Source organism: Plectropomus leopardus, chromosome 5, assembly GCF_026936395.1.
Source record: "Plectropomus leopardus strain MGB_pleo_1.0 chromosome 5, ASM2693639v1, whole genome shotgun sequence".
NCBI classification, from domain to species: Eukaryota; Metazoa; Chordata; class Actinopteri; order Perciformes; family Serranidae; genus Plectropomus; species Plectropomus leopardus.
The window spans coordinates 15,847,562-15,874,221 of record NC_142180.1 but is presented as its reverse complement, the minus strand read 5'-3'; the positions used below and the strand labels follow the sequence as shown (position 1 = coordinate 15,874,221).

At 40.5% G+C, this 26,660-nt stretch overlaps 2 protein-coding genes across 3 annotated transcripts; one reads left to right on the top strand and one right to left on the bottom strand.

Moving 5' to 3' along the window:
- The first annotated feature begins 449 nt into the window (after nucleotides 1-449).
- LOC121965067 (regulator of nonsense transcripts 1) lies at nucleotides 450-19,707 on the top strand. 2 transcript variants are annotated; one of them, XM_042515244.2, is made up of 24 exons: nucleotides 450-864; nucleotides 1,253-1,395; nucleotides 2,839-2,928; nucleotides 3,490-3,657; nucleotides 4,172-4,352; nucleotides 4,517-4,678; nucleotides 5,016-5,100; nucleotides 5,384-5,482; nucleotides 6,442-6,550; nucleotides 7,145-7,304; nucleotides 7,552-7,670; nucleotides 7,799-7,963; nucleotides 8,244-8,358; nucleotides 9,929-10,072; nucleotides 11,487-11,700; nucleotides 11,811-11,928; nucleotides 12,879-13,035; nucleotides 13,207-13,349; nucleotides 13,774-13,948; nucleotides 14,107-14,188; nucleotides 14,350-14,514; nucleotides 15,427-15,647; nucleotides 16,029-16,151; nucleotides 16,829-19,707. In XM_042515244.2, exons 1-23 carry the CDS (start codon nucleotides 694-696, stop codon nucleotides 16,146-16,148), a joined length of 3,306 nt encoding a protein of 1,101 aa, XP_042371178.2. In that variant the 5' UTR covers nucleotides 450-693; the 3' UTR covers nucleotides 16,149-16,151; nucleotides 16,829-19,707. The 2 variants fall into 2 exon arrangements, with proteins under 2 accessions (XP_042371178.2, XP_042371172.2); XM_042515238.2 differs by having other exon boundaries at nucleotides 5,016-5,103.
- Nucleotides 19,708-19,739: 32 nt separating this feature from the next.
- ddx49 (DEAD (Asp-Glu-Ala-Asp) box polypeptide 49) lies at nucleotides 19,740-26,354 on the bottom strand. The gene is made up of 13 exons (XM_042515255.2): nucleotides 26,068-26,354; nucleotides 25,465-25,588; nucleotides 24,568-24,653; nucleotides 24,292-24,413; nucleotides 23,458-23,645; nucleotides 22,627-22,767; nucleotides 22,051-22,126; nucleotides 21,667-21,743; nucleotides 21,385-21,482; nucleotides 21,172-21,246; nucleotides 20,803-20,891; nucleotides 20,444-20,515; nucleotides 19,740-20,023 (listed from the first exon to the last, which is right to left on the bottom strand). The coding sequence occupies exons 1-13, from the start codon at nucleotides 26,180-26,182 to the stop codon at nucleotides 19,847-19,849; spliced, it is 1,440 nt and encodes a 479-aa protein (XP_042371189.2). The 5' UTR covers nucleotides 26,183-26,354; the 3' UTR covers nucleotides 19,740-19,846.
- Nucleotides 26,355-26,660: the final 306 nt, after the last annotated feature.

Genomic DNA, 26,660 nt, shown 5'->3' with positions numbered 1-26,660 from the left:
TAGTTTGGCCTGTGTCCCTTACAATAACATGGAGGGGTGGGCTCTATGACCTATACTGCGCTCAGACACCAGGTGGGCAATCAAGATTGAAAAGTTACATTTTGAGGGAACTTTCATGCTGTCAATCTTTATATACAGTCTATGGTGTGGATGGATATGACTCCTTGTGTGAAAACAAACAACTAGAAAAGCTCTTCACAAATGTAGGTCCATCATGCAAGTCTAAAAGAAGGCTACAATATTTGCTTCCAAAATGTTGGGCAGTAGAATTACAGAGTAGTAGAATAACAAAAATACTCCAGCAAAGTACAGGTGCCTCAAAATTGTACTTAATAGGCTACAGTGAATAGGTAAATGTTCCTCCACCACTGGTAATTCCCGATTCGCCCTGCAGAGGTCCACTGTTATGTTTTGATACCCGGAAATAAGATCAGAGTGAGAGCTCCCTCTGCTCTGATGATCCTCTACAGTGTGGACGTCACACGTTGAGCGGCGCAGGGAGTTCGTCACCGCCGCTGTCGGACCTGCTGGAGCTTTCCAGGTTCTGATCGGTTCCATTTTTGTTTGGGTTCAAATCCAGACTCTGAGCTTCGGCCTCTGAACCAGATTTCGATAAACAAACACTGTGAGGACTTTGTTTACCTTTAGACGAACACCGGAAACCGCTCAGTTAAGCGAAAGTTGAGAGTCGAGATGAGTGTGGAGGCGTACGGGCCGAGCTCCCAGACCCTCACCTTCCTAGACACCGAGGAAGCGGAGTTGCTCGGAGCAGACACCCAGGGCTCCGAGTATGACTTTACCGACTTCACCCTTCCCAGCCAGACGCAAACTCAAGGGCAGACTCAGAGCCAGCTGGACAGCCAGGTCTGAGGCTTTCATTTTTACAGGAAGACACAATAAAGCGCGGTTTACTGACGTTAGCAGCAGTTAGCTAGGTTAGCTCACAGCGTTGCATGCTAGTCCGCTGTTACTGTTGCTTCATGTTAGCTAGCTGTAACCGTTAGCTCGCTGCAAGGTAGCACGTTAACTAAACTCCTAAAGTATCGTTAGGTGTCTTGACATGCTTGTTTTGAACTGTTAGCAGTAAACCGGATACACATGTGTAACTTTAATGACCAAAGAGAATAGTTAACAGCACTGACAGTGTGTCATTAACTTTAAATTAACTGTATTTTCCGCGCCGTGTCTCCTAGCCGCTAGCTGTTAATCGTTAGCATTCAGTTTGTTTGGTAAATCTTGTGTTGTTCTACAGGTAAACGGTCCCGATGAGGGTCTACACAACGGTGGGGTGGATGACTCCGTGGCCAAAGCCAGCCAGCTGTTGGCAGAGCTCAACTTTGAGGAGGATGAAGAAGACACGTACTACACCAAAGACCTGCCTGTGCACGCATGCAGGTACTGTGACAGCAGCCACATCATGTCAGGATGTCAGATTACTGTAGATAGCTGAGGAAGTGATTGCAGTCCATCAGAGTTGTTGTTGTTTTCTGGATGATACACATTATTGTATTTATAGTGTTTATTGTTGTTGTAGTTGATCTTAAATGCCACATTTAGGGAATAGAGAATTCAATCAGTGTTCAAGATCCTCTCTAACAGTTACAACTTTTCTCATAAGCACAGCATACTGCACAAGTTTACAAATCTTACTGTGCCAGACTTGCACATTATCAGAAATGACACACAACACACCATCCCGCTGCAATGTCAGGTTTCAGATCATTATTGAAGGTACAACACCGTGCTCATTTTGTTCTACTTAACAGAAAATGATTCACAACTTTCATAGTTTACACTCATATATGCATACATAAAATGATACACAAAAAAAAATACAATAATATGCATACATCTGGGAAATGGTTTTTGCTTCATTAAAAGCTATTGAGAAATTTGCAATGTAAGGTATTGGAAAGTGAAGGGTAAATATATTGTTATTGTTAAAAATTTGATTGACTTTGGGATAGTTGGTTTGGATGGACAGTTCCAGGTCAGGAGTATTTAAAACTAATTATGAACAGGATTCCCATGATCATGGACAACCTGGAAACTTCATAGAATTTCACAATCATATTATCCAGGCCTGTAAAAGTCTTGGAATTAGTATAAATCACTCAAAGTTTTGGAAAAGTCATGAAAATTTGTTGTGTGCAATGAAGTAGTACAGTAATCTCTTCCACGTAATGTAACATATAGCAAATTTGTTTTCTGGCGCTGAAGACGTAATATCGCTCTACTATATGTCTGTATAACAACTTTTTGTTAACCATCATGCAAATTTTTTTCATTTACTCCCTGTGTTCCTTGTTTCAATGTCTGCCAGCCTGCTGAAATTATGTCTGAATGGAGTTGAATCTGATATGTTTGAAAAACACTATGCAGGTGTGGCACGAAAAAAATTATGGGTCCTTGAGAACTCATGGAAAAGTTTTAAAATTCTGACCATAAAATGTGTGTACCCTGTATAAAGATAACACACACTTATTTTTAATTTTAAGTTGTTAAACAAGAAAAACTAGTTTGACACTGACACAAATAGAACTTTCACTAGGAGTGTGTTGGAGCTCTATATGTAAGGAGAGAGCATAACTCCAAGAAATTGAATGTGAAAACACAATTACTGTTGAATTATTTTAAAACAAATATTACATGTCTGATACAATATGCCATCTCCTCTGACATTTAAAATTATGTGTGTACGTATTTTGTAATTCAGCCTGTGGTCAGTTTGGCATGGCCTTGCTTTTGCTTAGACATGGTCCTGAATTCATGTAGTATTTTGGCTAAATAAAAACTGCAGTAATTAAGATGCTGTCTTGATGTATTGTTATTTTTCAGTTACTGTGGTATCCACGATCCAGCTTGTGTGGTGTACTGCAATACGAGCAAAAAGTGGTTCTGTAATGGACGTGGCAACACATCTGGCAGGTATGTAGTCTGCTCATGTTTACTTTGTTGCCCCAAATAAAAGCACCAGAATATGATTCTGCTGATGTAGACCAAAACATGTAAAGATCTCACTTAAATTAGCTAAAATAATAATAATAATAATTAAAAAAGAAAATACCACAATTAGTGTGGACTATTACATTTTTACAATGTGGCTGTCACTGAACTTAGTCAGTTATCACATTCAGGCAGACTTTTGCCACACAGACTGGTTTTTGTGTGTTTGATGTTGATTCTTTATAAATTTTCATTGCAGTTGCATTGGTAGGAAACAGTATAGGTCCAGTTTTATGTATCAGCTTTGTGACATTAACAAGCAATGTATTTGGGGATAAACCATTGGACTATTTTAAAATGTATTTTTCGTAATTGAGTAGTGAATGATTTTGTCTGTCTTGATTTTGTACTGAGGTTCAATATATGTTTTTATGCAAACCATCAGTAGATTTCTGGAGCAATGCCACCAGGACGAACGTCACAGAGATCAAAGTGTTTCTGATAATTTTCATAGTTGTTTGATTCCCACTCTCTGACTTCCAGTCACATCGTGAACCACTTGGTGAGAGCAAAATGCAAAGAGGTGACGCTGCATAAAGATGGGCCGCTTGGTGAGACAGTGCTGGAGTGTTACAACTGCGGCTGTCGCAACGTCTTCCTCCTGGGCTTCATCCCTGCCAAGGCTGATTCTGTGGTGGTGCTACTCTGCAGGTGAGTACTGGCAGGTGACTGCCTTGTCCAGTATGCAAATACTTGCTTTTAAACAGGAAGTTGTCAAGAGATTTGTTCATGTTTCAGGCCGTACGACTTAATATATTAATAACTTGCCTTCCATCCTGCAGCAAAGGAAACCGATGCAGAGTCCCTGAAATGCATAAATAGTCAGCCAGATTTGAGAGTAACCAGCTGATAAAAGTTTATGACAAGATTAAAAAAAATCCTTTAACAGTGATAGACAATCAAAGTTTCATGTCAAGATAATGAATAAAAACTGAGTTTTACTTAATCATAAAGCCCCAGCACAGTTGTAGGGTACATTATGTAAATTACAATTAACATGTAACTAAACATAAAAAGTGTAAATGCTTTTATAATATGACAAAAAACTAGAATCCAACCAATGTGCATCTTATAAAGTCACTTATTAAAAAAGGTATTTTTTAACTGTAAAAACACCACACATAAGTTAAGTGTCTCTCTGTATGAATCTTGTATCTCCATGCAGGCAGCCTTGTGCCAGCCAGAGTAGCTTGAAGGACATCAACTGGGACAGCTCACAGTGGCAGCCGCTGATCCAGGACCGCTGCTTTCTGTCCTGGCTGGTGAAGATCCCGTCAGAGCAGGAGCAACTTCGAGCCCGTCAGATCACCGCCCAGCAGATCAACAAGTTGGAGGAGCTCTGGAAGGTATATAGCTGACAGGCGGGGAGGCTTCTCCTCCAGGGTTACACTTTCAGAGAAATGTTGTGTTGTTGTTGCAAGCACATTCTAAAGGTTTGTAACTGACAGCTGCAGTTTGAGTGTGTGATATACTTTGAACTGAAGGTTGTTTTGACTTTGTTTCATCTCAGGACAACCCCACTGCCACCCTGGAGGACCTGGAGAAACCTGGAGTGGACGAGGAGCCCCAGCATGTGCTGCTGCGCTATGAGGACGCCTACCAGTACCAAAACATCTTTGGCCCTTTGGTCAAACTGGAGGCTGACTACGACAAGAAGCTTAAGGAGTCCCAGGTACCTGAACTTCCCTTCTAGGTAGCAAACTAACTCTAACATAAGAACTTGTTTATAAACCCATCATATAGTCTCAAGTGTACATTTAGGATTTTATTCCTATGCTGTGATCACACCGGACGTCTTAAAAAGTGAAGCACACCACGATGATCTTTCCCTCTTTCAGCTGTGATGCGGACCACATAAAGATGTATTTTTCTGTGCGAAGCATCTTGATTAAACTCTATTTTGTCTTCAGGGTTACAGGAATAATGCCAAGGTGCTGTAACTTTATGCCTTTGACCTCATTATTATTAATTGACTTTATATTTATTTAGTTTTTCTTTCCCTTTTGCAGACCCAAGACAATATTACAGTCAGGTGGGACCTGGGGCTGAACAAAAAGCGGATTGCCTATTTCACACTACCCAAGACGGATTCAGGTGGTAATTCTCTGAGCTTGACTTTCTCCCAGTGGTTCTGTGGTTCAGATAGAGCCCCTCCCCACCCCCCATCAGTCCTGAGAATTGCACGCAACCTTACCCAACCCTGCATCTTTTGGTGGCATGTGTGCTTGGTTTTGTTCTGTCTTTTGTTTTGTTTTGTTTTTTGTCTGTGCACGGTACTGTATCATTTGATCATAGCCCATCGATTTTAGTTTAAAAGCGAGTTATTTTGAGCATAGAGGTTGTGTCTAACTAATGTATGTCATCGTATCAATAACAGATATGCGGCTGATGCAAGGTGACGAGATCTGCTTGAGGTACAAGGGAGACCTGGCTCCGCTGTGGAAAGGCATCGGCCATGTCATCAAAGTCCCCGACAGTATCCTTTACACTGTTAGCAGTTGCATATCTATCATCCATTGTACGACAGTGTCTTTGAGTCTGGCTCATTACACAGACACTTATCACTGATGGCAGTATATAGTCTTAACCAGTACGCTGTTATTTACCAGGGAGGAAGGACCAGGTTTGCATCATTAAACAACCCCACTGGCAACCTATGAAGTTAGTTCTAAGCAACATAGCATCATGCATCAAAAAATAATGTAAATGTCTAAACTTTTGTCGGTATGGACATGCTACACATCGTTAATTGTTCTCCTTAATGTATGGAGACCATAAGCACCAAATAAGAATTCACTCAGATTTAGCAGCATGATAACATAAACAAGAGAGACAGGAAAAAGATCCAACTCCATACCTCTGAAGCGGTCCTTGAGTCCGAATATACATTCTTGATTATTTATATTTATCTAGTCCATAAGGGTCCACCACTCACAAGAATCCAAATTGTTTTCCATGTGAAATGAATCTAAGTTGTAAAAACATTGTCACGTGATATCCATTAACTGTATACTAACTTTGTTCATCAAACTGACTGCAGTAATTATGACATAATTATTTATTTTCCTGCACCGTTTTGTTGGGTATGCTTGTTTTTAAAAATGTTGCAGAGCTTTTACGTGTATTTTTCACTCAGCCACCATAGAGCAGCATGTACTCCCAGTTTAGAGGACCATTGTGCCCTGTTGTGTGTCTTTGATGCCAGTGCAATGTAAACTTTGAAGGCCTTTTTCTCCAAATGATAACTTGGGGAAAGTCATTATGTAATGTGACGTATTTCCTAAATATTTTAAGTAAAGAAGCAATACTGGTATAAGAAAGATAGGAATCTCTTCATTACAGTGGTATCTTGTCTGGCCTGATGGACAGGGATGGCGGGTTTACAAGGTGCGTTTGGTCACAGCATGTTTACTTACTTAACATTTATGTTTTAAGACTATGGGGATGAAATTGCCATTGAGTTGCGGAGCAGTGTTGGAGCACCTGTGGAAATCCCCCACAATTTCCAGGTGGACTTTGTGTGGAAGTCCACATCCTTTGACAGGTAGGCTGAAATTTTGTAGCTTCTAATCCCTAAAGTTGTAGAAAACATTTAATGTTACTGCACGTAATTCACAGTATCAGTGCACATAGCATTGTTATTGTAGTTTTCACCTTCAATAAACAGAACTAAATTGTTTGCATTGTTAACAGAAGATACTTTTGTGTAAATCTGGGTGTAAAAACAGAAATTCTGCCTGGTCTGGGGTAATTAACTCTCTCTGGCCTTGGCACCTCAGTTTACCTAGCAGAGAAGTCACACTGTGAGGTCAAGAAAACAAGAAAACTCAAGCTGCATTGAAGGCATCCGCTGTTGGTATTTGAGAGAGAGCCTTTAGCATGTCCTCTTGCCCTCCTCTCTCTTGATTGAGGCTTGAAGAGGAGGCTTTCAGCCTATGTTGTGTTGATTGGAGATGAACTTCAGCTGGTTCTCCCCGTGACTGTGTACTGAATAGCCACTACAATCCCCAGCTGGCATCGGTGTCTACAGGGCTGTTGGTCCCTGCTCTGGCTCCATCTCCTGGTATCTGTTGACCCTAGGTGTGGTAAAACACCACAATACAATCAGTGATAATGACTCAAATCTTTGTTGCTGCAGGATGCAGAGCGCCCTGAAGACATTTGCGGTGGACGAGACTTCAGTGTCGGGCTACATTTACCACAAACTGCTGGGCCATGAGGTCGAGGATGTCACCATCAAGTGCCAGCTGCCAAAGCGCTTCACTGCCCAAGGCCTGCCTGACCTCAATCACTCACAGGTCAGACCTCACAAAACACTGAATCCCTGTGATTCCTCTGTTACATGACGACAGGAAAAGTATGAGTTGAGATGTCTCGTTGACTTTGATTCATCATGCAAATTGGTGCAGTAGCGTGCAAGTGGAGTACATTCTTTCACAGTCGACGTTAAAAGACATGTTTTTGTTTGTATTTGCAACAGTTCACCTAGGCTGAATCTCCTTTTCTTTTTCTTTTTGTTTGTTGTTGTTGGTGGTGGTATGTTAGGTGTATGCTGTGAAGACGGTGCTGCAGAGACCCCTCAGTCTGATCCAGGGTCCTCCTGGCACTGGGAAGACTGTCACCTCTGCCACTATTGTCTACCACCTGTCCCGACAAGGCAATGGGTAAAACAGAGTTTTATAGTTACATACTGGAAGAATCCTGGCATCCTATAAGATTTGTCATTCTACCAACTGTATTTCACATAGCTGTTCCTGTCCTAACTGTCTATGGTGTATGTGTACGTTTGCAGACCGGTTTTGGTGTGTGCTCCCAGTAACATTGCTGTGGATCAGTTGACTGAGAAGATTGACAAGACCGGACTGAAGGTCGTCAGGCTTTGTGCCAAGAGCCGAGAGGCCATCGAGTCACCAGTGTCCTTCTTGGCTCTGCACAACCAGATCAGCAACATGGACAGGTTGGTGGCATGTAGGAAAATCGATTCTGGTTTCAGAAGTTATTGATACATAATATGTGCTTTGTACAAACACTTAATGCATATATATCAGTCCTTAAATCAGAAGTTTTCAAATTGTGAAGAAAAATGGAATTCAAGTTGTAGCCTGTAGCAGACTAACTGATTTTATGACAGCATTTTTCTTTTTGTTTACATCGCCCGAAGTTATGGGAAGTGTAGTTAGTGTAACTCCAGTGTGTGTGCTCTCTGTAGTCACCTTGATATTAATTTGATTTTCTAGTATGCCGGAGCTTCAGAAACTTCAGCAGCTGAAGGATGAGACGGGCGAGCTGTCGTCTGCAGATGAGAAACGCTACAGGGCTTTGAAGCGCACAGCCGAGAGGGAGCTGCTCATGGTGAGGAGGAGCCTCAAAGTGTTAAACCTAAGTAGCTCAAGGTTGAAACTCTGCTTACAAACAGGCCCCCTACAGCTTTTCAGGCACTACTAATGCAACAAGTAGTTTCTGCCAAGCAATTACAAACTTGTTACGAGTGCATTATTCTGTATACACGTGTTGTGACCATCTCCATACTGACTTTTGTGAGTGAAATGGGAGTATTGCACCAAAATAGAATTTAGAAATCCAGGATAACAGAAAAAGAGAGGCTTGACCTAGTCTTATCAGTGACTCCTGGCTTAATCCGTTGCATGTTTGCCCAGCCAGGATGAGAAGATGCGACTTTGTCAAGCCAGGTGCAAGTTTTCTGGATAATGCACGTTCACGGCTTTGATGAAAAGACCACATGTTGATCAGTGCAGTGGAGTTTTCAGCAAGTGAGCAGCAGCTTCTCGTGGAAATGTTAGAGCAGATTAGGCATATAATGTGCAAAAAAAGGAAATACGGACGCTATAATCAAACAGAAAATGCTTGACAGACAGTAGCAAACTGACTTAATGCGTAAGTAGTGAGAGTAATACAGGAATGCTTCATAAGCCCAAATGGAAAGTATGGTATAGTGAACAAATAATCAGACTTTTTTCCACAGGTCTTGGGAATGAGTCTCCTTTAATAAGATCTTTGTGTCTTTAGATTAAAACTTCTATTCATTACTCGTTACCTTTAACTGTAGCTGCACTAACGCCTTTAAAGTTAGCAGTGGAAATGAATAATTAATGAAAAATACAATGAAGACAAATTACATAAACTTATAAAGGTTACAAGTATTTAGCAGACGCTTTTATCCACCGCACTCATGGGCGTCTCATCACAGACTTTATTGAAACCACCTGTGCAGCTTCATTAGCCATTTCAGCAATCGCAATTATTAACCTTCCAATATATACGTATATAGCATAAATCTCCCTCATGGTGTGCATGTTACCTTTAACTCTACAATAAAGCTTTGATACCAAAAGATGTAGCAGGATTTAGGATCACCTTAAAATTTCATTTTTCTTAAACTTAGTTCAAGAGAAATGACAGTTACCTTGTACCTTGAAAAATGATAACAGTTGGTCTACTTTACTGAATTATGCGTGGAAGTCTATTTTAATGCAGGCTAAAAAAATGAATTAAAAAACATGGGCCATAAGACCATGGAAATATTATAAAACAAATTTATTTGCGCTGGCTAGCTGCACAGAATAAATCTCTGTGGTAATGTATGTGCCTCTGCTTTCATGCAACAAAGTCACAGCTAAATTCAGCCTGGATACCTGGAAAATCCTGGCTTAATCCACTATCTAGGTTTTATGCAATAGCCCTCAGGAAGCCTGTTGCTAATCATGTTTTTGTTTTCTTTAGGCCTTGTCCTCATCCCAAAAAAATAGCAAAGGCCTGTGTTAAAAATCTCAGTATAGAAACAAAACCTGACAGGATGATAACTATTCCTCATTGCCACAGTAGAACACCTTTTGTGTTTCACCACTGTATCCTGGCTCCCTCCTTTGTTTGAGGATTATAAATAATCTTCGTCATTTTCCAGAATGCTGACGTTATCTGTTGTACCTGTGTCGGGGCTGGAGACCCTCGCCTGGCCAAGATGCAGTTCCGTTCCATCCTGATTGATGAGAGCACCCAGGCCACTGAGCCAGAGTGTATGGTGCCCGTGGTGCTTGGAGCCAAGCAGGTAAACATACAACCACACAGCTAAAAAAACAACTAATCGCTACTCCTACAGATTGATAAATGTAGTAAAACAGAGCTGCCCAGCACTAATATGACCCTGCAGCTTCTCACATTTAAATTTAAAAAAAATAAATTTAAATTTATTTGCCATAATTTTTATAACAGTGAGTGGATAAAAAAAAATTAAAATAACATTAAAGGAGCAGCAGAACATAGAGAGACACATCATAGGAAAATCTGTAACTACTACTGTCAGCATTTACTATCATTTTTAAACATTATGTCAAGTGAACAGGGTGTCTGCAGGTCTGAATATGTCTTAAATTCACTTTTTTTAAAAAAAATTTTGGGCCTTAAAGCCATTAAATATTATTGAATTTGAATTTATTAGGGCTTTTTTTAACCTAACTTACTCTTTTAACCATTTTCCTACATAACCCACCTCTGCATTGGACCACATATATTACTTACTTACCATTTATTAATTTGATAGTAAGTTTAGTTGTTTAGGTAGTGTTTTTTTAAAAAGTCTAAATTATTTGATTCCAGCTTAATTGTGAATATGTTCTAGTTTCTTTACTTCTCTATGACAAAAAACTGAATATTTTTGGGTTGTGGGCAAAACTAGACATTTGAGGATGTTATCTTGGGCTTTGGGAAAAACTGGTTGACATTTTTCACTATTTTATGATATTTTATAGACCAAACAATTAGTCAATTAGTCAAAAAAATTAATCGAAACATTTATTGACAATGAAAAAAGTAGTTGGATCCAGCCCTACTTACCTGCAGTGCTTGAATAAGAAAATCATTTGTCAAAAAGTCGAAAATATGGTCAAAAATTAGCTTTTTAGCATTCAGTTTCTATGCTCCGTATATCTGGAACAAACTACCAGAAAATATCAGGTCTGCTGAGAGTCTGAGCTCTTTTAAGTCAAGGTTAAAGACTCACCTGTTCACTGCTGCCTGTGACTAAAAGGCTTTTTACTTTTTAAATTTTATATTTTACTTCGAAACTCCCACTTGCTTTTTTTTAATCACCTTTTATATGCTTCTTTTCTAATGTTTTATATGTGTTTCCTTTCCCCCTGTTGTTGTATTTCAATGTTCTGTGTGAAGCACCTTGAATTGCCTTGTTGCTGAAACGTGCTATACAAATAAACTTGCCTTGCCTTGCCTTGCCTTGCCTTGCCTTGCCTTGAAAAGGTTTTCAAAATTGTTAAATTTAGGTCTCTGATATATGTAGACACCATGAGTTGAATATGAATTAAATATGCAGAGTTAAGCAACATGATTTGTCCTTAACAACCAGTAATAAACAGTTCTTTCATTGCTGTTATATACATCATATATAATTGTATATTGTTATATTAACCCAATTGTCACACTCTTGTGGCTCATCTTCCTCCTCCCAGCTCATTCTGGTGGGTGACCACTGCCAGCTGGGTCCTGTGGTGATGTGTAAGAAAGCAGCCAAAGCAGGTCTGTCCCAGTCCCTGTTTGAGCGCTTGGTGGTTCTGGGGATCCGGCCAATCCGCCTGCAGGTCCAGTACCGCATGCACCCGGCTCTCAGTGCCTTCCCCTCCAACATCTTCTATGAGGGCTCTCTGCAGAACGGCGTCACTGCAGGTTTGAGATTCAGCACTTCATTATCTGGTTGGATGGAGGGGCAAATTAATTGTTTCTGTGGCTTGTACATTAGCAGGTAAAAATAGAATGAACCTTTATCTTCTCCGCAGCTGACCGCATCAAGAAAGGGTTTGACTTCCAGTGGCCGCAGCCGGACAAACCTATGTTCTTCTACGTGACTCAGGGTCAGGAGGAGATTGCCAGTTCTGGAACCTCCTACCTTAACAGGTAACATTTTCTTTGTTTACTTTGAACATTTAAATGGTAGGCATGGGATGAGCTGCGCCTTTAAAAACTGTGCTATGTTTGTCTTCTTTTCCGGTGCAGAAGTCAGAAAAATGTCAATTTAGAAAGGAAAGACTCACACAGAACAAAAATAGATTCAGGCTCTCACTATCGTATGTGTTGCAGGGCTATGCATACAGTGAAAAAAATGTGCAAAGAGCATATAAAGTGCAAGAGTGACCTATATGTATGATGAACCAGTATGCATGCCTCAGTCTGCACTGAGGAAAGTCCCACATGGACTGAAAACTTCTACACTTTTTGCACTCTATGAACATTTGCACATTTCATCACTGTCTGTATAGCCCTGCAACATGTGAAATGGACATATTTGAAATCCATAGTTCAGTCTGAATCCTTTGTTGTTCTGTGTGCAAGTCTTCCTTTGCTGAATTGTTACTTTGCGCATTTACCACAGGCTGTAAGTTGTTCATTAAATAGTAGTTAGAGAAGGGTTACTTGAAGCCAGACATTAGGTGGTGCTCTCCTCCAGCCTTCACATCAAAACCAGTATGGCAGGCTGAAATCGGTGAAGAAAGCCCTCTCCTTTAAGTCATGATCAACAGGAATGTGAGGCTCACTGCCACACAACACTGCAAAGAGATTTCCTTGAAATCAGGATTACAAATAATTAAGTTATTTTCATAAACTGACCTAGTTGAAGGGGGCTAAACTTTAGAGTGTGTGTCAACTTCTCTCCTAAATTTGTGCTGGCTTATTTGCAGTTTTAACAGGTGAAATAATCCTGATTCTCATATGCGGTGTGGACAAAGTTGAGGCACCATAAGTATGATGTGCATTTTTAAACTGCCATTAGTCTGCTACCGTTAACCTCAGATGTCATTTGCCAAGGACGAGCAGAACAGTATTTCACTGATGCCAGTGTTTTTAAGGACGGAGGCTGCCAACGTGGAGAAGATCACCACCAGGCTGCTGAAGGCTGGAGCCAAACCCGACCAGATCGGCATCATCACCCCGTACGAGGGTCAGCGCTCCTACCTGGTGCAGTACATGCAGTTCAGCGGCTCCCTGCACACCAAACTCTATCAGGTACCAATCCTTTGTATTTTCCTGAGCTGAAAATACTGCATTGAAATTTGCATAGATTGTAAACTTAAATTATCATTAGTGAGTTTGTTTTGTGGTGCTTGACAAAATCTGTTCCTCTGTTTTTACTGTGCAGTCTTCCTCTCATCCTCCTCTTGTCCTGTCCCATTATAGCAAGTGGAAATCGCCAGCGTGGACGCCTTCCAGGGCAGAGAGAAGGACTTCATCATCCTGTCTTGTGTTCGTGCCAATGAGCACCAGGGCATCGGCTTCCTGAATGACCCACGTCGTCTCAACGTGGCACTGACAAGAGCCAAGTAAAAACCTTCACAGTGGATAATTATGGCACAGCACACAGCCAGCTCGTTAGTGTATGATGCGCTATTTAGATTTCCCTGTAGCTGCTAATTATGAATGGAGCAAATCGGGTAATACTGACAGATAGACTTCATATTTTCAAGTTTTTATGGTGATTTGTTGCAATCTGAACAAACACAGTAACCACTTAAATAATCTCAACTGTGTACTGTTCTATATACTATTAATTGTACGTAGCTATATGGATTGTAGGAATAATAATACCACTTGTATTACAACACACAATTCAAGATAATTTAAAAGTCTTTATTATCATAACAGATTCTACACAAAGTGCAATTCAAAACAAGACTGTGTGTGTGTGTGTGTGTGTGTGTGTGTGTGTGTGTGTGTGTGTGTGTGTGTGTGTGTTGTGATTTAAAGGTATGGCGTGATCATCGTTGGAAACCCCAAAGCCCTCTCTAAGCAGCCGCTGTGGAACAACCTGCTGAACAACTACAAGGAGCAGAAAGTCCTCGTGGAGGGGCCGCTCAATAACCTGAGGGAGAGCCTCATGCAGTTCAGCAAGCCCCGAAAACTGGTCAACACCATCAACCCTGTGAGTCTGTGCACCCATCCTATGACAAAACAAGACATTTACCAGGGGTCACAAAAAATTAACACAGACTTTTTTTTACTAGTGAAATTAATTGTTACTTGCAGCTCTGAATCTACAAATTATGTGACTGAACAAAATTGCAATCTGTTGTTTTCCAGGGGGGCCGTTTTATGAGCACTGCAATGTATGATGCCCGTGAAGCCCTTATCCCTGGCTCCGCCTACGACCGCAGCAATGCTGGTATTTGTTTTACATATGTAGTATCTTATGGTTTGACTCAAGATAATCAAACTTTTGAAATAATAGGCTTCATTACAATCCAGCAAAACCAGACTTTCCCGGTCATGTTTTCTTCATTAAAAGAGACTGACATGAGTCTCTTTCTGTTTGCTCTCTTTCAGCTGGACGTCCGTCCAACATGTACTTTCAAACTCACGACCAGATTGGGATGATTGGGACAGGCCCCAGTCACATGGCCACGATGAATCTTCCCATACCCTTCAACTTGGTGATGCCACCAGTGCCTCCGCCCAGTTACCTGGGTCAGACCAATGGCCCTGCTGCAGGTACAGTACAGCACTGAGATGGTCAGATGAAGCATTACGTTAACTAAAATGAACAAACTTTGGTTCTGTTTTTTAGAGGTAAAAAGGTAATCCAATCATGCTACAGGAGAATTACCCATAATGCAGGTTAATCAAGGTATGGAGACAAATATTGACACCTGAGAGTAGTTTCTCGTGCTTGAAAAGCAGATTATTATTAAATCAACTGAAGTCAAACTACAGTCTGGACTAATGTTATGTGCAGGCTTCCAACGGTCATGGAAAACCTAAAAGTCATGGAATTTCAGAATGTCAGTTTCCAGGCCTTGAAAAATCATGGAAGAAGTAAAAATCATTGAAAGGGTTGGAAAAGTTATGGAATTTTGTTGTGTGTACTATAATTCTTACAGTTATCTAAAGGGGATAACCTTCCAAATAATTCTGTAAGTTAGCTGTTGACATAATGTAGCTCTAAATATGCATCGACGTGGCAGCACGATACATTTTTTCAGCATCATCGACATGCGGTGTCAAGAAATTAACTCAAACAAGTTATTTGCTGTTGGATACAAAATGAAAAGCGGCACAGTTCTCTTTTCCATGACTGACACCGGACAAGTGTTTTCCTCTAAGGTTATATGCATATGTGAAGTAGTTCTTCGGCATTTGTTGAAGGTAATGAGACTCTGCTGCGTGTGTAGAAAAGTACTATAACCAGGCCAGCATGTGCCACAGACAAAGTGAACCAATGTTATCCTCAAACAGTCATGGAAAAGTTTTGAGATTTTGTCCATTGAAATGTGTTGGAACCCTGTATGTGCTATGAACCCTAGCAGTCACACTCTGTCTTTATTGTCCACATACAATTAGGACTGTCCTGAATATCATTTTTTGGGCCCAGAGCTCTGATCCTGATATACTTTTTTGATTAAGGTCGTGGAGCTATGAAGGGTAAGCCTGGGCGTGGCGGGCGACAGAGGGTCCGTGGATCAGCACACCAGGGCGCCAGTCAGGGTAACGGACCAAACAGCCAGGCCAGCCAGGACGGGGCCTCCCAGCCCTTCTCCCAGGGGCCGCTGACACAGGGCTACATCTCTATGAGTCAGCCGTCTCAGATGAGCCAGCCTGGCCTCTCCCAGCCCGAGCTGTCCCAGGTAACACGTCACTGTCCCTTTTGAATATCTCAAATCCACTTTCCTCATTTAGTTCATATATTAATTCTCACCTTGAAAGAAAATACACAAATACTTATTACTAATACAAATGATTACCTGCTTTCATTTACTTTATATTGAAATGATATACCTATAATAGGACATACTTAACAGTTCCAGCCTCATTTGGGAGAGTATCTTGTATGTGTTTGTAATTTTTGATTTGATCATTTTTTAATTGATCAAATCCAGTAAAAAATAAAATAGGAAAACTATAATTGGTTTGCATTAGAAGAGAATTCGAAGCCTTGCATTGATCTCACTCATTTACAAAGGCTGGCGATATGTCTTCAATGATGTTTCTGTTCTCCTGTTCTCCAGGACAGCTACCTGGGCGATGAGTTCAAGTCCCAAATCGATGTGGCTTTGTCCCAGGACTCGACTTACCAGGGTGAACGTGCGTACCAGCATGGTGGGGTGACTGGACTGTCACAGTACTAGAGTGTAAGTACATAAAACAAGATACTATATAGCACATTTAAGGTTTGGGTTTACTGACAGAGAAGAATGTGTCCAGTTGTATAATAGTGATCTTGTCACTTATAATTTCCCATCATGCAAATCAAATGTTATTGTATTTATTTTAGGCCTACCTTATGAAACATTTTGATGTGTTTTATATGTCTTTTCAAGTTTTAGATCATTAACACATCATTGAAATTTGCTGCTCTCGGCTCGCTGGAAACTAAATTGACTGATGATTGATTGATTGATTAATTGATTTGCTGATCATGTTTGTGATCACAGGTGTCACTGAAGTGTGATTAGTGTATCTTATCTGCACTTTGTGAGGCCTGTTTGTCCTACAGCTCATGTGAAATCCATCGTCTCTGATAAACGTGACAGTGATTTTGTGACTGTGCTTCCAAAGACAAAAGTTAAGCAGGACAATGTTGTGGATAATAAAACTATTTAGTACTGCACTGGTTAATTGGATCTCATTAAAAACACTATTTTGGTTACACCAGAGGCAAAAATATTTCCTTCAGTTGGAGACTCAGGTTAAGGTCTTTGCTTAGAGGAAGTATTGCTCATCTCTTTTGGGTCAAATGATCAAATGTTATATTTTTAAATTATCTTCATGTTACAAAAGTTTAAAAACCTTTTTTTGTATCTTGCAGGTCACTTGAAGAAGGGAGCTAGGCTTGAGCTGAGCTTAGTTCATCAGCTTTTTAATCTGGGAAATAATAAAAACATAAAATGGATACCTGTTTTCCTCTGCTACAACCGAAGCACCACTGAGTGAAAGCTACGGGATAGCGAAACCAAACAAATGACCAGCGAGAGAAATAAGAGGGTAGAAGAAGAGAGCACGAACAGACGGGCAGGGAGATGGCAAGAGAGGCCGAGTGAACAAGCGAGATGGAGGGACCGATGCCCGTGCAAAGTGAAGGAGGGAAGTCGAGCAGATGGCAGCGTGTGGTCGAGCTGCTGAGGGAAACGGAGGAGAGATCTCTACGGTCTCCCATGGGAATCCAAATGAGGCTCAACTCCCAACAAAAATACCCAGCCAACCCCTTCAACCCACAGCCTCCAGGAGAGGAAGGAACGGCATCTTATCTTCAGACAGGGATCGAAGCTTTCCAGCTGAATTTGAAGAACTTGTTCTCCAAACTTGCCAGGGGCATGATTGCAGAAAGCCATCGAACAGGAAACACAAAATCCCCATGCTAAAAGGCGTTTGATTTCTCAGCCTGCATCTCTTAAATTTGGTTGATCATGGGAGGAGAGTGACACCAACAATCGTCTAGTGGACCCAAAAACCTCAGCAGCCTCTGAAGGAAGCAGCAGTCGACACACCCTCTCGGAGAGGAAATGAGAACACGGTTTCTGTGCTTGAGAATAAAGAGCCTTGAATTGAAGTACCTTACATTTGCCTTGAGACCCACTGGCTCACTCACGAGGTCTTTAACAGGGTGGTTTCGGCCACACGTCAGTGGTGGAGTGGCACGGGGATTTCAGACTTCTTTCAAGACATGACGCGCGAATCCCACCGGTATCGCGACCATCATGGGACAGTTTTTTCTTCTCTGAAATACCTTTCTTATCACAGAGCACAAAATTGCAAAAAAGTCATTGAAACTATCAAACATGACCAGCATTGAACATTCAACTCAATGTCACTTGATGTTTCAGCGAAGGCTTTTTCCTTATTTTATTCTTTTGAAAGCAGGGGTTGTTGATGTCCTGCTGTGCTTCATGACCAGATGTCTTTTTGGACAACACTCTGCGTATGCTTAGATTGGCAAATGCTTGAACGCTTTGCATTGAGTCCTCAGGGGATTGTGGACTGTATACACTCATCACACAGATCCCCGTTTGAAGTGAAAGAAACCAAACAAGAGGGGCAAAGAAGGATAATAGTAGTTGAGGCTCACAGGCGGTTGTGGCAATCAATCCACCACAGGTAAGGAGTAGAAAAGGAAGGTGGCTGAGGAGAGTTTCCACATCTGGAAAACAAAGTCAGGCCATTGTTGGGGATGAAAATGTTGAGTGGAAATGTGGCTTTAGGACTGTTGAGTCCCAAAAGATGACCACACATAAAGATGTAGTTGAAAACCCAGTGTCAATTCACACAGCATTTTGATTTTGTGAATTATGTTCACATGATGAGCAATACAGCCAGGCTGATGGCCATATTGCCCAGCCACAAAAATTTTAAGATAATCAGGGGGTTAGTAATTAAGAATTATTATTAAGAAAAAGGAAATGTGTGTAGAGTCTCGACATTACCCCATAATTTAAAAATCAGCATAATTTGAAAGATCTTTGGTTCCTGTGTGGGTAAAAATGTTTTGAAACTTAACTAAATCCCAGTTACACACAGTGGAAATGCCATCAGTGCTGACTACATGATGGCGGGGAGATAATGAAAAGTGAATGAGAAACCTGAATCAGTGCCTATAACCAATCACCTTCAAATAAACAGCTGCAGCACAAGCATGAATGTAGTTAAAAATCAAACTACCAGCATTAAAAAAAACAACCTTTCAGACACCAGAGGGCTCAAGAAACTCACAGAAACGGACTTTTTATTTTTTTAAGAACAAAATCAGGCCAGGTAAACATGAGGTCTGTGAGTTTAGCAGCTGGGTTGTTTCTCTCAAGGATGGGCGGATGAAAAAAGCCACCTTCCTTCTCTGTGGAGTAAATTAAAAAAATGAAGGCTGGTAGAATTTCTTTTTCCTTCTGTGGACTTTTGATTTGTGCAAAGCTGTTTTGCCTGCATTATGTATTCCTTGTGGAGTTCTGCTCGAGATTTCTGTGGATCCTGAACCTCTTCCTGGAGAACTGTGTGAACCTGAACCTTGAGTTGATCCAAACTTTGCTTTTGTCGGAGGATTCGCTGCTTTGTGTGTCATGTTTTGTTTCAGTTGGTTGTTATTTAGCCATTTTGTGTAGTTTTACTAAAATCCATTTTTGTAGCAACTTGCTGACGACAGGAATGAGGCGGACGTGGTTTGTTTTCTTCATTAATTTTGTATCTTTTCCTCGGACTGTCTGAGGGATTGTAGATTTTTAACTCTTCCAGGAACGACGCTTTCTGAACACAGTAAGAATGTACTCCCAGTCTTGTTTCTCACCTGCTTCTCATTTCAGCGGACACGTGACAATCATGTTGCAAGTAAATGTCGCCGTGTTTAGTTGACTTAGAAATAGTTCCGTTTTGATGAATGAATTAGTTTCACATATCAACCCGTTCCACTGAAATCCTAACATGTTATAGCTTTAAGAACCAGCTGCCGTAATGTTATTGCTTTGGTGTTTTTCCATCTTCTGAGCCACAATGAATTTCAACATGTGCAGTGATCATTGAAGAAGTGTTTCAGTTGTAAATTAGTTGTTAAACATTTGCATTCAAACCCTTGATTCTTTATGTCAACAGGAGATTGAGAGCTCAATGTGATGTAAATACCTATTTGAGACGTCTTTGCAGTGAAGTTTCATCACAACACGGTGGTTCCTTGTTAAACTGAATCAATAAAGGCTGTCAATTTGAGTTGTGTTGGTCTGACAGGACGAAACTCGGCATAAGTTCAAATTTATTTATTTATTTCAAATTTATTTAATACTCATGAAAATATTACAGATATTGTACAGTAATTAAACTTAAGTATATACATGGGTCACAGCAGTTTTCAAGCTGTTGCCTGCGCTCCCTTTTTCTTTTTCATCTGTTTTCTCTTCATCGGTTTCTTTTTCAGCTGTCCATGTTTCCGTCTCTGAATGCTCTCCTGGATTTTCTGTTTGAACTTTTTCTTGTTGCTGCGGATCTTTTCCAGCTCCGCCTTCCTCTTGGCCTCCAGGTCTGGATCCTGAAACAGCAGTTTGATCACAAATCAATAACAGGTCAATTTTAAAAATAGAAGCAATTTTTGTTTGTACTGGGTATTTTTCCAACACTGGCCACTTTTAAAGACTGATGTTAGATTGGGTCCATCTTAAAAGTGAGGAATTAAACCTGAGTTACAGGAATAATGCCTCATTAACTCAACTATCATTTAATTTCACTTTACTTCATGTTCTACTTGTGTTACTGAAAAAATCAGATGATTTACAGGTCTGGAGCCAGTGTTACAAACTTTGCTGACACTGCCAGTTACATTTCAGTTTTTTTTTTTAATTTCAGGAGAATATAGGAACTTTAAAATATTCTGAACTCGATAGTGTTCAATCACAACTTGAATTTGCTAAAATGTGTCGACTGTGCAACAAAACAGAAGCAAATGAATTACCTTCCCCTCCAAGATCAGCTGTTTCCTCTTGTTGATCTCCTTTTTCTCATCAAAGTCTGTAGACTCGAGTCTCTGCGAAGCAGAAAAAGATTGTACAATCAAAACATTACAAGTCATTTAAGTGAAACTATTATTTAACTAAATGTTAAACAAATAATGTCCAATCTGAAAAAATATAAACATAATTTTAGATTTGTATGTTCGTTGAGTGAAAGAAAGGAAAATGTTTTTCAGGTACTGTTCTGACAAATCCATCATGTGTATATATTTTCCCAAACATGAGAGATCAAATCAACACAAACTATCACACATTCAACAATGAAGAGGTGACCAGATATGAAGAACAGAGGTGTTCCTACTATTTCACACTCCCGTCGGGTCACGTTGACCTGGGTGAGGATCTTCAGGACTTCTTTCTCCTCCACAGGATATTCCTTCAGCTTCGTCTCTACAGAAACGCAGACCGGTTTGAGACACCACACATTCACACATACTAGAGGCTTACAATACCTGCTGAGATCTGGTATTTCCAGCTGGCAAACACAGACCATGTGGCCGTTTTCTATCCTGTGTGACTGAATGCTGGATTTTCTACCAGCTTCATTTAAAGCAGAACAGATGTTCACGCTGCAGCCGCCAGTACAGACGAGCTGGCAGGTCAAGACGCACTCAAAGGAAAAGGTTTTTCCTGTGTTTCACAATTCAGTCTTTATAACCAAGTAACTTACGAATCTGTCCTTCGATGGATTGCACCAGGTGGATATCGTACTGCGTCACCAGTGAGATGGACACTCCATTCCTCCCTGCAAAGGAAGAGAACCTCATCACGTACGAGCGGCATTTAGACGTGTGATGATAACATGGGGACACGATGACGGTGCTTTTGATCTTTCACTGAAAAACTACAGTTAAAAATGTACTAGGAAGCTGTCGGAGGTTACCCGCTCTTGCTGTTCGTCCGACTCTGTGGATGTAGATCTTGGGAAGGCCGGGGGTGTTGTGGTTGATGACGACCTGGACAGTCGGAATATCCAAACCCCTGCCATCAGAGAGAACCGGAACGACATGAAAACAAGATGATTTCAGACTGTCCACAGCCCAATCTGAGTCTGAAACTATGTGACAACTTGAGGATGACTTAACGGATGTTAAACTTTTAAAGGTATAAAAATTAAGACCAACCCCGTCCCTGAGTCACACAGCGGCTCAGCAGAGCCTCTTACCTGGCAGCTACGTCTGTCGCAATCAGGATTTTGAAGACGCTGGCCTTGAACTTGGCGAGGTTTGCAAATCGTTGTTTCTGGTGGAGATAGAGAGCAAGTGTTCATTCTGCAGGCCCCACTCACCTGCTTTAATCTGCTTTAATCCTGCACACTGACGGTTTCTACATGAGTACAGCGACTTTAGCAAGACGAATTAAAGCCTGTGAGCTTGTTGAGGAGCTCTGAGGATGGGCGATAAGGGACACATCACCATGTTGGAGGAAAGAAAGATTCTCGCCTTTTTCTCAAACAAAGCATTGCAACTCTTTTTATATGCAAACCAAACTGAGCAGTACAACAGATTCTGATGGACTCAATTCAGAGCTGTAAAAAAAAAAGTCCCACCTGTTTCATCATGGAGTGCAGGGAGATGGTAGGAAAGTTAAATTTCTGCAGCATCATGGTGAGGATTTGGCAGTTCCTGATAAAGAATTACAGTACGAAAAACACATCATGCTATTACCTTCATGTGAACCACATCAAATCAACAATAACATTTACAGTGTACATTTAACTTTTTTGACCAGCAGCCAAATTCTTGGTGAATTTTTAAATTTTACCTGCCACTCCATAGATTACCATTCATTTTCGACTGTTGAGTGAAGCAAATCTAGCAGCCACTTGCATATGTTACCACTATTTGGCTGATGGATAGTACTTTTTTTAACCCTGTATTCACCTTTTTAATAAAAAAGACAAAAATGCATGCTATAAAGAATGAAGTATGACGCTACAAATCACGACCCAATTCACCAAAACTACATCCTCAAAAATCACCATGAAGTTGAATTAACATCAAACTGGCAACATTTCAAGTTTCAAAAAGACAACAAAGTTTCCTTTGGAGAACCCCACACCACACTGGCATTAAGACTGTGTGTGTACGCTCTATATTGCATTTAATCATTGTTGGCTTCTTACTTGCATGTGTTGGTGAAGATAATGATGGACCAGTCGTCGTGCTCGTCAGTAAACTTCTGGATCAGGTGGACGAGGTAGGCGTCCTTCACCTTCTCTGGAGTGAGGACGTACCTCTGATCCAGCTCTTCCACTGTTCGGGTCCTGGTAAAGACAATGATGTAATATTTCACTTTTCCCAATTGACAAAGAGGGAGATTTTCTGTTGCCACAGAGATCAGATATTGTACACAACAGCAATCCTGGATTTGAACGTGAGTGTAATAAACAAATCAGAATGCTTCATATTAAGCTGCAGAGAACCAGTGGAATTATTATTCTGCATCCACTTTAAGTCGGCTGTCACTGGTGTTATACTTTCTGTTCCACACTTGCATGAGTTTGTAGCTGCTTTTCTGCACATCTGAATCAAACGGTGAGCATTAGTAAATCCAACAGCATGCTCATTCAACCACACTTAACTCCCATTATTTGCACAACTCTGCCTTACATCCAAAGGCATTTGTGCTTCAGTGATTAGTTGCACCTCAGATCAGATGAAACTGATCTTCCAGGCCGGTGCTCCGGTTTTAGAAATAACACGCAACATTTCTCCCACAGAATGCATCTGAAATGAGGCGTAGAAGCTTTCGCAACTGTGGCCCTGAATGTTCTTTACATTTTTTTAAATGAAAGGACCTGAAATAAGTAGTTCATCAATATCTACAAATACAGCTCTGCAAACAAAGTTTGAAACAGATCATAATTACAACCGTAACGTCTCTGTCTTCTCCCTGACTGTGGATTTGCTAAATGTCTCTATAAACAGCCTTAAAATGACAGCAGGTTACTCACTCTGACGTGCTCTCCCAGAAGAAAGGTTTGTTCATGGCGATGCTCTTCAGCTCGTGCAGAGTGTCAGTGAGCGTGGCGCTGAATAGCAACGTCTGCCGTTTAGCAGGTAAAATCCCCAGGATCGTCTCCAGGTCTTTGGTGAAGTCAGTGCAGCCCTGCTCCAACAGCCGGTCCGCCTCGTCCATAATCTTCCAAACAAACAGAGCGGAGGTATGTTTTATGTGGGTATTTGGTAATTAGAGAGAGTTCAATCCACATTTTGCCAACAGGTAAACACAAGTACAAACATTAGGTTTAGAGGTGGGTTGAAAGAAACATCAGAAATGAACAGAACATCTTGACTAATTTTGTAAAAGGAAATTAAAAGATGAGTAAATGAAATTAGATGAAAATGTTTGTGGCAATTCATACATCGCAAATACAAAACTGAGACTATTTAATATTTATACAATTTGATCTTAGATGATTTAAAACTTTTTAACATCCAGCATACACCTGGTATTATTTTTCAAGACTACAGATATTGAAGGACCTGCACAATCCCTGCCAGCTGAGCAATGTTATGTAAACTGGCTGTTTAAAAGACATAAAAGATGATAATGTGAAGCTCTACATGGTATAAAAAATAATAAGCTCAGTCTCTAAGTGTAAAAGAAAAATGAAGCATTGTGTTGCACACATGGATATATTTTTGACATAAATGACTGCTACAATTTAACTGCTTATTCAAGTATTTCTATCCTGGTCTAAAGTATCTGAGTATATGAGAGCTGTAGCAGACACAAGGTGTTGAAACTTGTTCAGGTTTCAGTTTGTTGTCTTTCCTGAACTCACCAGAAACTGGATCTTGCTCATGCTGAAGGTGCTGGAGCTGCGGATGTGATCAGCTAGCCGGCCAGGCGTCGCTACGACCACATGTGGTTGGTTGGACAGCTCCAGGGCCTGGCTCACCATGTCTGTCAGTAACACAGCAGCGACGACATCAGCACAGAGCAGAGGCTCAGACAGACACTAACAGTAACTGGCAGCAGAGTTATGCTGAAGTCTGTGCAGCAGCAATGCAACACCGGGGCTTTAAACCTCCAACAGACTCTCATAATAAAGGATTACCCATTCCACCGACGATGATGCAGTCTTTCAGACCCAGCGGCTTCCCCAGGACCCGAAACTGCTCTGCAATCTGATAGGCCAGCTCCCTGCATGACATCACACACATAACATCATCAGCTGGAAATATGGGAACAAATTTCTTGCTGTCATGCTTTTTTTTTAATCTTTGATTCAGTATCAATGCAACGTGAATTGTAGATCGGACAGACACTTTTTTTTTAAAAAATGTTTTGAATTGTGTTTGTCCTCTTTACCCAAAATCATAAGTGTCTGTGGTGAAATCCTGACTGATAAACTTTAAAAGATACAAAAAACTCAAAATAGTGAATACAAAGCGTAGAGAGTTTTTGTACCCTAAACTCTTAGAAATGTTATCTGTTGCTTCTATTTTGCTTCTTAACCTAAATTCAATTGCCCTCCTACACAAAAATATGAAGGGAAAAAAAGCAATTATAAATTAAGTTTGCTGTAACTTGAAGGTATCAACATAAATCCTAAATGTGCATTTGGTGATTTGGAATTAGACTTAACATTTCTTTCTCTTTATATCTCAGAAACATCATTTAGGATCCAATGCCTGAATCTGGCATGCTAAGGACCTAAATATTAAGAATAGTTAGTTTGAGACTAGGTGGCCATTGTGGTTTTATTTTGAAGGACTGACACTCATTACTAAAACATTTACTCTTCATGTCTTTGCATATGTGGAAGTGACACAATCTGACATGACCAGTAACAAACAGGGAGAACCATCCAATAATCAACCAAAATGACATCTTACATAAAATAATAGGTGATTTCTAAACATGTAAACGAGTATTTTGTATTTGTTGTATTTCTAAAATGTTTTTTTTTTTTATGTCAAAGTCTTCCAGCTTTCTCTCTGACTCCACAGACCTTGTAGGGGTGAGCACCAAGCAGAAGATGCCATATGGGTCCTCTGACAGTTTCTGCACCACTGGCAACACAAAAGCGGCTGTTTTCCCACTTCCTGTCTTAGCACAGCCCAAACAGTCCCGACCTGAGAGGAAAACACAAAATACCTTCATTCACCTGCTCTAAATTCTGGATAACTGACTTAAAAGGGATTTCTCTTAAAGCATTATAATACTTTCCTCATCGTGGTGCCCATTCAAAACTTCACAAAGAAAACACACGATTTGTTACATATTTGTTTATCTACGAGCACACAACTTGGAGATCACAGCTTCATTTTATTGATCTAGAATTTTTTTTTCTGGTAAATTCAGACATTTTATGGGATGATAACCATTGATGTTGATTTTGAGAGAGAGATGTTTGCTGATTTAGATCTTTCTCCGGGTGTTAACCTGCCCGATGAGCACTGACCATTAAATTCGTAGATTTTTCAATGGACATCTGCATTACTTGTCGTGCCTGATTTTCGGCTGCTGAATATAGTCAATAGGATATTTACATGACAGGTAGATAGCCTGGTGAAATGTTTTTAAGCTGCAGAATAACCAGAGGCTGTCTTACCTTCCAGTATAGCTGGCATGCAGTTCTCCTGGACAGGAGTGGGTTTGTTGATGCCCAGCTGTTTACACTGTTTAACCAGCCAGTCCGAGAGACCCAGCGAGGAAAAGTCAGACATCTCTGATCTACTGTGTTCTCTGCGGGCTAAATGAGTAGCTCTGTGATTTTTTTTTTAGAAAAAATAACAACTAATACACTACTTTAACGTGGAGTAAAACATCCTCGTGTGTGACATCGATGGTCGCTGTATGATTACGTAACGAGTTTTCTTTTACGGCACGCTGATGGCAGCGCAGGCGCGTGGCTGCCCTCTGCTGGTCAGATGTCGGCGACAGAGTTACTTTGGTCACATCACAGGCCTATTTTGATTGGCCGCATCTGCGTTAATAAACTAATGATGAGCTAATAGTTAATAAATACATGTGAAAATAAAATAAACATAAATAAAGAGATTTCCCAATTAGGTTAGTATTTTAAAATTAACATACTGGATGTTGTCTCAGATATTTTACTCAAGTAAAAATAGTAATACAAAAAAAAATAAAATAAAAATAGTGCAGAAATACTCAGTTACAAGTGAGAGTCCTGCCTTCTTT